The 14,438-nt window shown below is 40.1% G+C and overlaps 1 protein-coding gene across 4 annotated transcripts in view; it reads left to right on the top strand.

Moving 5' to 3' along the window:
• The window catches only part of ESRRG (estrogen related receptor gamma), a 264,204-nt gene that overhangs the window by 49,257 nt on the left and 200,509 nt on the right, over window positions 1–14,438 (top strand). The window contains exon 2 of one of the 4 annotated variants that reach the window (XM_086927906.1): window positions 13,045–13,171. The exons of the other annotated variants lie outside the window; for them this stretch is intronic. Within the exon in view, the coding sequence (XP_086784032.1) occupies window positions 13,128–13,171 (44 nt within the window). The 5' untranslated portion in view covers window positions 13,045–13,127. The remainder of the gene's footprint in view (window positions 1–13,044; window positions 13,172–14,438) is intronic. 4 annotated transcript variants of the gene reach the window in all.

The following is a 14,438-nucleotide window of genomic DNA, read 5'->3' as shown; positions in this document are numbered from 1 at the left end:
CATAGGCCGGCATAAGGTCTGAGTTTACACCGCTGTATGAATGATGCTTGCTTATAAATGAGAGTGTTTGAGGGTCTGGTAGCGGATGTTTTCACAGCATGTGATTAAGTGTACACAAATATGAAATAGAATGGTAAGAGAGTTAATTCGGGTAAGACACATGATCTGGGACTTGTGTGAACCTGGGTCAAAGGTGAAGGCAGTTCTCTGACCATACCATACTGTTTAAAGGTGGACCAGTGGCAACATTCTAGATGATCAAAAATAAGATATGGCTGATACATGATCTAATGCATGACTAGTATAATCACAAAATAATTTAGCATCACAAAAAGGCATATCTGGTAACAATCACTAAATATGTGTACAAATCACTCCCTACCTCAGCATCTCTTCAACAGTTTATATCAGGATCTCCAATCAAACACACTTGTACTGTAAGGGAAAATAAAATTGCTAAATAACTGTGTTCCAAGTGGACATAAAGTGAATGTGAGTCCTCTGTCTGGGGAGGGGTGTGTGGGTTTTATACTGGGCCAGTGTGTACAGGTTTATCTTTTTTGTGCATACACCTCCCTTGTATTAAATTGTCATTGTCGGAAACCACAAGAGAAATGGATTGCACCACTCGACATGCTCTGACAGTGAAATATCTGGGATCTCTGCCTCCAATCATATTTTATGTGTATGTTTGATAGTGCAGGGATGACACCAGCAGTCTCTGTAGCCTGACATTCCACTTACAGCATCTGCAGCAGCTCTCCGGCTTGGTTCGCGCACCACTACATTGGTTCATGGCTCTGTTCCTCAGTATAGCTATTGATCACTGCGTTTATGCATTTATAGACACCCCCAGATATACACATTTATATGCAATTTTTAATGCTTTTGGAAAAAAACATTCCTTATGTTTTGTGTATTTATCTCGACTCAATTTTATCCAATAGTTCAAGTACCCTTTTTTAACATACATCCATGTGTAGCATGGATTTTAACAACTTAGTACAAAAACAACAGGTATACACTAACACAAATGTTTATTTGTGTCATTGTATATTCTTGCGATATAAATATATGTGTGTATATTTATATATAGATATATATATATATTATATATATGTCTTTATATCATTTTTACAACTCAGAATAGAAAGTTGAAGTATCTATCAGTAAACAGAACATTTTAAAATAATGCTCTCCTGGGATTCTTTTACAGGTATGGTTTCCTTTCGTCTTTTTACCCAAATTTAAAGAGTCACCATGTCTACTTATGGTGCGTTCAGTTTGCCATCAGGGGATTGTGGAGTTAAATATGTTTGGGGTTTTACTAGAAATTTCAAATGCATTTAAAAATAGCATATTTTCTTAAAACACGTCCTATATTCATTTATCTGCTGCCTTTCTTGTATATGTCTATTTATCATTTTAGGTGAGAGTGCGTGTTTTTGTTAATTGTCTTTCATTCTGACATTTCATATAATATTTTGCAGAAAGTGTCTAATGTGAAAAGAAATGTGCACCTTGTTTAAACACACTGATGTGCACACATATATAAATCATAAAAACATACCTAGATTTGTGTGCATATGTGTGGTTGTGTGTGAGTTTGTATCTAATGCACACACAGATAAAAAATATATGTAAAAATTATTTTTTCATTTATAAAAGAACAATAGGTAATATAGAATAATTTATAGAAATGTGCAGTCCATTGCGTAAGTACATTTATATTTAATATGTACACACTTTTTAATACTGTATGAAATATGTGATTTCCCTTTTGGTGGCTTTGTATGTACTTGCTGACAATGGAGGTTGGTGCCCCCATCTGCCCCTCTTTACTTGCGCCACATTTTTTGCATTGTCAGTTTGTTGCAGCGCGTGTAGAAAATAAAATCTACTTTGCGTGCAATAGCAGTATTTTTGTCCAGTTTCAACCAATTGGTTGATATTCTCGATGGCTGTTCTTATCCTGCAAATCAAGGTTCCTGAAATGGTTCTCCGCAGGTTCTGTTTATAAATAAGAAAACGTGTCTTTTGATCCACGTTGGGGTTACCTGTTCAGTCTCATCTGATCCCACTGTCAGGATTGTTCTTCTTCAATAAGCAGTACGACCCATGTAGAGATAGAAACATACATATGTCCATCTGACTCGGAGACCCAAATGAAGGTAATGATCGGTGAGATATGCGATATGCGCGGGGCGCGATATCAGTTCCACTGTTAGACATTAAACAGAATCACTTGCACACAAAGACACGGCTGTAGGATATAACCTGTGATGTAATATTGCTCACACTATCAATCTAGCACACATCCACCAAAGTTCTAATTTCTTGAAATTCTTTTACTTGTATTTTTGTCGACGCCCTATTTAAGATTGACGCTTCAACATTTTTTCTACCACACTAATGCAGAGGCTTGTGGGCAGATCTTCATTAGGTATGCCAGTCAGCACGTGTCAAGACTGTTTCCTTCTGACGATTGCATTCTCAATTCAATTGAATCAATTTCTTTAATTCCTATATTGACATCTTCCCTAATATATCTATTCCTGTGATGCTGCTGATCAAAGGGTATTGCACATTGAATCAGTGCTTAAGATTAGGGAACAAATAAGTTAGTTTTGTTTGTTCCCTTTGTGATATATAGACAGACAAAAATACTCAAACAAGAAGGAGATACAACATTTCCAACAATAGTCATGGTATAAAAGGACAGAAATCCGTATTCTGACATGAAAAGGAAGTCATTGTTAGATCCGAGCGGTGTTATTACTTGGGCGGTCATTTCTTCTATTGCCATCCCTGTGTGTCCTTTGATGTTGCTTCCTATGGGGTAAAACTCCACATCGCCTTTTCATCATTTTGATTGGACCCACACACCATGGGTAATGTGTTTTGGCAGCACTTACCTAGCAAAAGAAAGCAAATTAATATTAACCGTGCCACAGGGCGTAAGGAGTATCCCAGATGTGTCGATTTGACTCTGCTTGATCACACACCATGTCCTTAAACAACTGGTCAAGCTGTCACAGCGTATACTGAGGGCCACTTTGAACGGTACCTTGTGTGTTCAGAGAGGGCGGGCTTCTTATAAGTCATTTGTGCAGTCTCTCGCTGGTGCTAGTATCTAAGATGCTACGAAAACAGTATCTCGCATAGAGGCATGTTTAGATTCTGTCAGCCATAAGCGCATAAAATAGTCTCTTGGAACTGCCTTGAGAATAATAACCGCTGAGGCTTCGAAGCACATATTCTCTCTGGGTGATGGCAGTAGGGTGGTGTAAGTTGGGCATGGGAGATGTGGTTCTCACACAATATTTAAACCTTGTCTTGTCTTATCGCCCTTTTATAATTAAATACCTTCGTACATTTCAATGCATTGCCAAAAATTTGGTTCCATCACAGGGCAACAATATACATAGTGCCTCATTTTCATAATGATCTTGCGGCACAGCATCATATAACACTTTAACTAGGGTAGAACAACAGGATCCAAGTGTTTGGAAGTACTATGTGGTGAACTACTCTTTGTCAGTTCATTTTCTGATGGTGTCTACTCACACTAGAGCATCACAAATCTAATTTAGTGCCCTATCCCAGTTACTGTATCTGTAGAAAGAGTGCTCGATATTTAAGAGGTGTAATTATATAGATTATTGCAGGCTGGTACTTGATATTATGTTATAAATTTCCAGAGCTTGATTCCTTGCATTTCATATGAATGTTTGGCTCATCGCGTCTCGACCAACCCCCGCACCATGCAGTCCTTAAGAGGTCTGCTGAAGGAGTTTGCTTGAGTCTGAAAGTTAAAAGGAAGTACTGACCATCTTTAATTGGTTCCTACTTAAAATGCTCAGAGCTTAAGAACTATGCTTTTTTTGTTTATACATATGATTCCTGCACTTCTGGAAAAATGGGTAAATTACCTATTGACGCATCTACAGCGAATCCGATTATAGGCAGTGCTTGCTGGAGGACCAGAGTCTGTGAAGCCAGCAATGTTAACACTTATGTTTTTTTGTAAATTAGACAACAAAAAATGTGTTCCTACTGTAGTTGTCTCATAATAATTGTACATAACACATATATACAATGCTTTTGGATCAATATATCAATGTTTATCAATTGATGGTCATATTCTCAAGTGCTACTCGCTGAAAAAGCACTTTGACGCATCATCAGGGGTAGTAGGCACTATATAAATACAATCACAATTTTTCTTCTCTAGTTTGTGGAGCAAGGCAATTACAAAAGCCCCTGCAGCCACTGTGGAGCTGTGGATACCTTCAGCCCCCCCAACCATTCAGGGATGTAACTTTCAGGCCAAGGTCAATAACTATCTGTGAGCTATGGAAGACTTCTGGCCCCTCATTACATTGTCCAGGGGGGCCCCAACATTTTGCGTTATGCCACTTTAGCGGAGCTATCAAAAGTCACTGATTCGTCAGAGTCGTCATCATTTTTTGATCAAGTGACATCTGTTGACAATACCAAAGAAACCATCAAAAACAGCTTTCACCTACTATCGTGGAAATTAAACCCATTGGTCAAACGTAGTGTGGAAAAGCTCTGTACAACACATATAGTTTTCCCAGAGTAGTGGACAATTCAAAACACAGGATTTTGCTATAGGTGACTTTTGAGAATTTAAAAGGCTTTCCTAAAACTGACACGCTACATCAACAGAGCTTTTCTTTATTGTATTTTAATGGTGCGTGAATGCTGGATTTCTAGCAGTGCGGTGCATTCATTTTTCTAACAGTGAAAGCATTCCTTGGCAATGTTCTCAGAACAGCAGTTAACCTAGTGGGACAGATCAGACGCTCCAAAATGGCATAAAATGCCATGAATCTAACCAACTGTTCCCATGAGCAATAAAAGGGGTTAAGCAAGGATCCCAGATAGCTGAGAAAGCCTGGTACGCGCCGCATTATTCAACTGCGCGGCACTGGTTGCTCGCAGCCATTTTTGATTGGAACAGAGCGGCACAGCGATTTCTCTACATTAGGATGAATTGCACCTGTCCCATCCATCCTCCCTGCACAATGTCACAGATGGAGAAGCAACAATTGGCTGATTGGCACTGCACCTCACACTAGGCTCAATTCATCACATTGTTCACCAGCAAATCTCAAGCATGGCTTGTTCTTAGTTCCAAGCGGGGGCATGAGGTGGGTTCATGTGGGTGACACAGATCTGCGCGGTACTAGAAGAGTCGTCCAGTAAGGAGGGCCTGAACGGGGCGTCTCCATTTTACACATGCCACATTGGGTCTCCTGTCATGTCCAGTGGAGCATGAGTCTCGAATAATCCACACTTGTCACTTTCACACCAGTTTCTGTCACCTTCCCCTCCAGTGCCCTACTAAGAATTGTGAGATGGCCCAGTGCCAACGTCCTGAAACATTGGTATGTAGCTTGTGTAATTCACTTTCATCTGACAGCTGTCATCATCATAAATGTCACACTGCTGAATTACAGACAGGCCCAAAAGATCTTTTTATTGCACTGTGTGATGCAAAAACCTACAATTGGTTCGGGTTTCATTCGTTTTCTTGCACACTCGCCCTTCCATTTTTTCCACACCGCAGATATTATGTTTCCAGGAAATATCATTTGGGTATTCCACCAGAATATTAAAGAAGGCCGCAGGGCCAAAATATTGTGGCAAAGATATCGAGGACCATATATTGCGAAGGTAAGTTAATATTGGTAAGCATAGGTTTACTATACTTAACTTCCCATACATTTAACCTGGAGATTATATATATATATATATATATATATATATATATATATATTATATATATATATATATATATATATATATATATATATATATATATATCTTTAAGGTACATAACTGTGGATTCAATAATGTTACATTTATGCTCACCTATATGTGCTTACCTTCTCAATACTTTGGTCCTCTATGTTTGAACTTTGACATTTTGACCTACAATATTTGTGGCCTTTATATTCTGTCATACATCATCATTTGTGTTTAGTAACATGGGAATTTTGAGTTGTGTCCCCTTCATTTTTTTGTTTGTCAAGATGTAATATATTCGGCAAAAGCACCTTTTCAGAACCTCACAACCGCCAGTCTCCATGAACGTTTGAATCAATCAGCCTATCACAACAGAAGAACCGCAAATACTGTAAGCGCTTGCTGCAGCAGTTTGACATTTTGTGCACTGCGAAACAACTGCTCCGTGTTTTACCCAAGTTAAAGGTGCTGAACGTGTTGATTTCAGGTTATGAGGTGTGGGAGGGGGAGTTAGCCCCTGGCAGATCAACATTAGGCCCCAGCAACATTTTAATTACACTGGCGCAATTTCGGGAATTTAACATTACACTTGTTACACAAAATTCCCAAAATCACACCATTACACCATGTTGTGCAATTACATATTGTTTGTTGCAACATTTTACTGCACAAGCACTCATGATAAACGCGCACGGCCAGAACGCGAGCAGCTTTTGCTTGCAACACTAATGCTTTTTGTGCTATTTTTTTGTGCAATATGTGTTCTCACATGAAATATTGACACAAGGGCACATGTTTGTGCTAAGATATAGTGCCAAATAACAGATTTGCATTTTAAGTAATTACGCATCATTTCACAAAATGTTCCTGAATTTTTGGGTAATTTCACCAAAGCAAAAGAATCCATTGTTGCACACCTCTATCCAGCTCTGAATGACAGATTACAAAAGAGCCAGGAGGGGGCCAATGCAGTGTGCCATCTTTGAAGCCTTTGTAGTGACATAGAAACAGCTGCTAAGGAGGAAGAGAAAGAGATGCAGACCCTGTTGTGGCTTGTTTTAGGCCCATCTTCTTCACCTGATGCCTTTTTTCACTTCTCTGCAACTACTGGGCGATGACCTTTCAAACGCCATTACACTGTTTACCTCACTGGTCAATATAAGAAGTGGGAATATTCTTTCATAGTCCATTTGTATTTTAAAGGTGCTACCCTGAAAAAGGCCATTCTAAATAGGATGAACAAGATATATAGATGTTGATAACTTTCTAGTCTATCACTTTCCTTGCTGCAGTCACTATTCTGTCTCCAGTGTTATCTTTCCTCTTAAACCTCAATTGCTTAGCGTGGTCAATGCTCTAGTGTTTTAGCGAGGATATAATGTGTTTTGGTAGGCAAAAATGTGATTGGCATTTAGGCGAAAAAAATACTGGGCCTTTCATAGTGCTTTTAGTATTGCGTGCTCCTCCTTTTCGACATTTTGTTTGCAAGTGTCACTTTTCCTCACCAGTATTAAATCACCTGCGAGGAAAAACAGCACAAGGCATGCACTGGTGTACAAAAGGTTGAGCTTGGAGCTTTCATCTATATATTTTCAGAATAGGAAAGGAACGCCAACGTTATTTAGTTATTTGGGAATGTTTAATTGCATAAGCTTTAGGGTGGAGAAATGTCTGCATTTGGGAGTAGGGCAGAAGGGAAAGGAAAGCCGAAACACTAAAAGCCAATGCGAGAAACTAGTATATTGGCGCTTCTATAATATGAATTATGGTCGCCTCTCCCTTTCATTGACAAATAGACTTCCTAATTTTGATGTGTTTGAGGTATTGTTTTGATGGCCATTGGTTTGAGCACAGGTTTTTATTTACTTGAAAAGCTCAAGTAAAAATAAACAAACACCTGCCACAAAGCCGTTCCCTTGCATATTAGTTGACCTATTGAACGCAGCGTTCGACGGCTGGCGTCAGCTCGAGCTCGTGAGCCTCGCTCTGGCCGAGAATCCGCGGCCTACGGCAAGCCGCGCAGGCCACACAGGCTGGCCAGAGCGTGCCTGATTGCGTGCGCGCGCTGTTAGTTTGCAGAGTTTATCTGATAGCTGCGGCGGAACGCAAGACATCTCGCGCAAACCGCTTTCAGTAGCGGCCTGCGCACACACCTGATAAGATTAAACGAGCTTTTCAAAACGCTGATATGCTTAAAATCAGAAAAGAATAATCACTTCCACTGGCACCAGCTTATCAGGAATATCATTAAAGACTAACGCGTGTGCATTAGCAGACGGAAAGGCCACGGACGCTTCAGGCCGTGGGGGCGGGGGCTTATTGGGGGGGTTTTCCGCGAGTCTTCTCAGGAACGGAAATAAACATCAGGCAACAGTGCAGCACAATACCGGTGTGTGCGCCCTTGTATTCCCTCCTAGTTGTTCAGGTGCCCCTATTTCATAGAAGAAGCGCATTTGCTATTATACTTGCATAACATAGTAAGCTTGTCTTAAATCAAATAGCCACGTTGATTTAATTAGGCCTACACACTGGATGGTGTTCATTCTTCTTTATTCGATCTTCTCATTTCATCTCCTCTTTTTCTCATTTTTACACTTAGAAACAATTTGGACTTTCCAGTTTGATAGATGACACCACCAGCACAGATGGATTGATTTTGGATTGCTATTGATTGCTTGCGTGAGATCATGGCGACACGCAAGAATCAATGGCATCCTTTGATCGGGCATCCCACCGCGCCGTCCTGTGCACCATGCAGCAGGCAGAAATTCACCAACTACATTTTCACCATCTGCATCGTTGATGGTGCAGTGTCTTAAATAAAGCATTTCTGATTCTTAGGTTCAGTGATGTAGTTTTTTTTTAGAGATGGTAAACTGGATGCCATTAAAAGGTTTTTTTGAGAGACATATACCTCCTTTCATAGAATCAGCAAGAATAAGTCCCCTTTGTTGAGACAGTGTGCAACATCAGCATAACATCATCATGTCTTACCACCAGTTCCACGAGCGGACCCGCAAACCAACTGTGGTTATTATCTTCTACAATGTCACCCGCTCCACTTACGCACATCCACAAATAAGGGACTCTATTCATGACCTCCTGTCAGTAACACAAGCCATTTTAATGTCTTGCATTCAATTTGGGACAGAAGCCGTGCAGCACTCTACTGTCTTTCCTCATGACCATTGAACACTCATTATGTGAGAAATTGCCAGCTTGTTTCTAGAAGCAAACCTTGTTTTCAAAGACCTCTTCCAAATGGGACCCATACACTTCTAGATTAACGCTGAATTGATGCGCAGTCCAGGCAAAGATGGACTGCGCGCCTCTTGATGCTATGTTTCTCAGAAACTCCTCAAGACATAAGAAAGCTACAAACACCTTCTGATAGCCAATATCTTTAATCTCACAAAATATCTATTCCTCCCATTCTTTCTTTCTACTCATGTAATTGCTGCCATGGAATGATTTCTTCATCCGACCAAGATATATTAAACTTACAATTTCAATTGTTTCATGTTTCAGAGCTCCACTTGGGAGATTTGTCAACATTCAAACCAAAAACAGGTTGCCACTATGTTACAAAAATACTCTCTGACAAATCACGAGTGCCATTTTATTGGTTTTATCAAACATAAAGAAACCGTCCTTCTTGAAACAGCATCATTTTTGCATTGAGAACTGTCTATCTTGACGAAATCAACGTGGCCTCTAATAAAACATCATTTTAGGGAAATAAATGTAGGCTCCATACCAGGGAACGCAATATCTTGCTGTACTTCTTAATAAACAAGAATAAATACACACTTCTGTGTGTGACATACTAGCAGCATCAAACAAAGCCAAACACAAGTTCCACACTGCATTTTACTTGTAATCAATTCACTTGCGATTATGAATGTTCCAATGCGCTCCTGTAAAAAAGCTGCTCCAGATTAGCATAACGCACACAATTTCAGTCATGACAATAAGTTTCTACCAAGCACCTACATTTTTTGCAGGTAGCACCAGGCAGAGCAGGTTGCTATAGAATATTAAATTAAATGATGACCTCGGTACTGAAGCTAATATATTCCAGGGGAAAAGGACTCTTGCTGTTTCTAAAAATTCATTTTCCAGACAGCCAAAATAAATAAGCACAAATTCATTACAAAAAAACAAAGTAGACAAAAACAAAGTAGATTGATGGGAATTATAGGTCACACAAAGATTTGTTGTTTATTTATTTCATTATTTTTGTATAGACGGTCTTGACCCTCATCAAAGGTATCCGAACGCTTCGCAAGCTGGCGAAAGCTTCTTTTTCTTCTGTGGAGTTGCATATATAGTTAGATACAAGTTAGATTGCACGTAATACAAGGTCTTCTATCAATACCACCAGGAGTGTTATTTGGCTTGTCTGTCGAATGGAGAGTTCACGTGTCAGAGTTAACTTAGTTACCAGCTGACCGGTTTATCATGCTTGAGTCTGGCCCTGAACATTGTGAAGGAGGATGTGTATACTTGCTGAGAGCGAGTTCCAATATTTGGGGTGTTTTCTTAAGACATTAAATACATCATCATGGTGGAGCCTTTCCCAAACCTGGGGGAGTCAAGGCATAGAGCTGCTTCCCCTCATAGTGCTCTTCTTATGCCAGAGCTTGTTCTGCAGATATTTTGGGGTACCCATACATAGAGCACTGTATGTAACGCTGGAGGGCTTGAATGTGTTTCGCAGACTAGTTCCCGGAAGAGTAGGCCTTGCTTACATTTCTTAACGTGGTATTCAAACATTAATACATTTGAAAGACAGTGATACCTAATAAAATACTATATTTTTAAAGTTTATGAGGTGTTTTTTCTGCTAAAAAACGAATGTCTGCATAGCCACCCATTGAATCTTAAGAGGAAACTGCAGACAAATTCCTGTGAGCCGCGAAGGCAACATTGGCCACGAAATTGTGGTTTCAAACCCAGGCACCAAATCCATCTTTTTCAGAAGATAATGCAGCTCAACGAGTTTTAGAAACTTTGTACACAGAGGTGTGTTGTAAGGCATGCCAATAAGTCCAAAAGCAGATGGGAGGAGCTGATGGAGGTCTTGATGGCAGAGCGACAAGGCAGAGAGTTATTACAGTTAGCTGTCAGCGTTTGGCCACCTCTACACATTTTTATATTTAGGAGGGATTGGAAGGGCTTTCCTAGTTGACCTCAATCTGCAGGGGCTCCTTGATTCCATGAAACAGTTTTGCAGATGGTCTTGGTGTTCTGTGGTATGAAGGAAGGGACTGTTGTGCCCAGCTTCATCCTAATTTGGTAAGATGCTAAACATATATTAGTGGGTTTAAAATTTCACAGGAGGTATCACTTGAGCCATTTTAAGGAAAGTACCAGGTGTCTCCGCAGCTGAATCAGACAAGGATCTGAGATCTGGGGCTGCAATAGAACACTGATAGATCATACATTTTTTTTAATTGCATTTCTAATGCGCATTAGACCAAAAGGCATCAAAGCACTAAAACACACCCAATTTGCAATTGATAAATTGACAGTCATTTGTTCCTGCGTGCAGAAGCAACATGAGTTTGCTCAGTTTGAACAATGATTTAAAAAAATAAAAAAAATTAACCAATGTAAAACCTTACACGTTTTTGGGAACTGTCCTACACATCACACTGGTTCTCTTGCCTTATTTCACCACATTTAACACCTAAAGGCATAGAGTTAGCTCAGTACATGAAGAACTCACCAGTTTCTGGATCTTCTCACTTTTCCGTTCTCTCTATGATTCGATTATCCCCACATCTGTAGGAACTATTGTGCTCGGTGAACAGGGTATGCAATTTGAAATAGGTGTATTTCCTCAAAAAAATTCTTTAAACGTGTATGGAGAGCTAGAGTTGTGTTTGGACATCCCTGTTCTTGCTCCGAGAGTGTTCTAGCTCCATTAGAGTGCATCAAAAATTTCCCGTGAGCACTTCACTAAGGAAACAAAATACATTTATACTTCTTTGGGATAACACCTCCTATGAAAATAATGGAAACAGAGGTAAATGTATATGTCCAAGATTTATAAAGCGCAAACAATTACCCGAGGGTGTCAAGGCGCTGGGGGCCATCTGGAAGATTAAGCAAGCTATTGCCCAGAGTCACATGGTGCTGGGCTGATCTGCTGTTGGTGCCCGGGATCGAACCGTGAGCCCCGGGTTCCGGAGTCAGCCGCCCTTGCCGCTGCGCCACACCTCTTCCATGTACACATGAATATTTGATTTAAAAAAAGAGCCAAGCACAAATGTTCACACATTTCATCTAAATAAATAACTTGATTCAGGAGCGCACACAAACCTCAAAAAGACCGGACACTGAGAAGCATTACAACAAAGTGAACATATTTAAGATTAATTGAAAAAATAGTTTTACATATCAGGGTAAAATGGCCACATCCACGTTTTCCTTTGTTGTTTCAGGAAGAGTTGTTTATTTACTTTCTTCACAAGCCCTCCCTCGGTCATTTTCTTTTTTCTCAGTCTCGTGCTCTCTCCCTCTCTCTTCCCCTCTCACTGTCTCCTCTGTCCCTCTCGCTCCCTCCTCAGCAGTTGCTCAGGGCAGCAGGAACCACCAGCCATCAGCAGGCAGCCAGTCAGCAGCAGGTGTCAACTACATAAAACAGGATTAACACTGCACCAGGGTGTACACCAAAAACAGAAGCGGCCCCCCTCTTCAAAGGCCACCGAGGCCCGACTCATTCCAGTGCTGGGCCCTCCTTGTTTACCAAACAGTCTTCGATTCTCTATGTAAACAGATCCGTTCCGCCTCAAAGACGTCGGCTTAAGGACGTACAGCGTGCCTCTGCATTTGTTCTCGAGCACATGCCTGTCTTAGAATAAACCGGCCAGGCCTGAGAACACGGGTGAGGGCTGCAGAGGGATTGAACACATGCTCGAGGTTGTCCGGACTCTTAGAACCTTAACTCAGCAGTCACCCATGATATCTTTTGGCTCTGAATGTTATTGACTGTTAACGCCCTATTTTTGTCACTTTTTTTTAACTGATTATGTATAAACTTTGACCCAAATTCTGCCTAATGCATTTACTTGGGGGATGATCGCATCCCTTTCTTTGATGTGTCTCTCTTTTTTTAAAAACTGCTTAAGATTTTTTATTTCCTAGCAATCACTTGTAGAGTAACCTGAAATGTTATACTTGTATTCCTTAGAAATGCTCTCACCGTCCACTTTTGTGGCAAAACATGCCATGGTAGCACAGAATGAATCTTTTTTTTCTTAGTTTTCAGAGTGTCAGGATCAATTAATCCGGTCGGCTATAGAAAATTTTAGAGCAATTCGTCGGATCCCATATTTAAAAACGAGATGACTGCCAGAGAGTTGTCCTACTTATCTCATCAGTGGATAAAGTAAGACTTTTTTTATTTATATTTTTTATGCAACAGTGATAATAAATACATCCCACTATACGACCTGTTAATTTCACAAATCATCACCAAAGTACTTTGAAAAATAAACTTGCATTTTTTTTTCAAAATACTTTCCATTTAGGTCTGAATTCTCCACCACATCCAGCTCAGTCGGATCTGTTTGTTGTTCCACTAGAAGTAACTCAGCAACCTGGGATGTGTTCCACCCAGCCAATCTTAGGATGTGTTCCACCCAGCCAATCCTGGGATGTGGTCTACTCGGCCAATCCTTGATTGTGATCTACCCAGACAATATATCAGCTCTCATCGGCCTTCCTCAACAATAATGAGGGTTGAAAAAACATACACCCAATAGACCCAGTTATATACTGCTCCCAGGTCTAGGGCCATTTGTGATAAGAGTTATTTTAGTATGTATTTTCCTTAAAACCAAGAGTGAATGAGAAAAACATACTGTTGCATAAACAAAATACGTCAAGGGCTGGTCTTTGACATGTTTTTTTCCCCAGTTGCTATCAGTGACCTTTCATGACCTCAGCCAAGCTTAGTGTGGTTCAGTTTCTGTTAAGTCAACCAGTAACAACTGCCTGTAAAAGAAAATTTGGTGTATGCTGAAACTGTGGCCTGTCAGTTTAAATGCACCCATAAGATTCCTGTATGGGTGCAAAATTGAAACAGGGCCTACACTAGAGCCCGTTTATAGAAGCAGCGGAGACTCTTCTCAGCCTAGCGCAATCATGAATGGTAGGCAGCATGTGAAAAAATAGACTGCAAAATCAATCGCCCAATAGACTACCAAAATCTCGACCTCATATTCATATTGCATCAATGTTAGCCTGCATGTAATCCCACTCTCAAACACTTGCACTAAATATTTAGAAAGTGTGTATGGTCTAGTTTAAGAATTGAATGCAGATTGAAATATTTCAGAAGGATATTTATTTGAAGTTGAGAAGTTGGCAATTTATATTTTCCAAATTGCGCTTGAAAGAACTACACTTGAACATTAATACCGTAAGAGACATTCTTCACTCCTTGGTTGTAACAAATGGTGATCCTCACACAATGACGGGAGATATAATTCCCCAGAGATATTGTGTTTTGAGTGTTTCATCCACATATATTTTGATTACAAGTGCAGGGCAAATTTCCGATCCGTGTGAAAAATCATTTGCACAGGGTTTGGAATTTCGAGGTATGTTAGAGTTACTACACCCTTGCAGTTTTCCTCTGATAAATTCTGGCA

This window comes from Lissotriton vulgaris, chromosome 6 (assembly GCF_964263255.1).
Source record: "Lissotriton vulgaris chromosome 6, aLisVul1.2, whole genome shotgun sequence".
Classification (NCBI taxonomy): domain Eukaryota; kingdom Metazoa; phylum Chordata; class Amphibia; order Caudata; family Salamandridae; genus Lissotriton; species Lissotriton vulgaris.
Note: the sequence above shows the minus strand (reverse complement) of the source record. Positions and strands in the feature narration are given on the sequence as shown.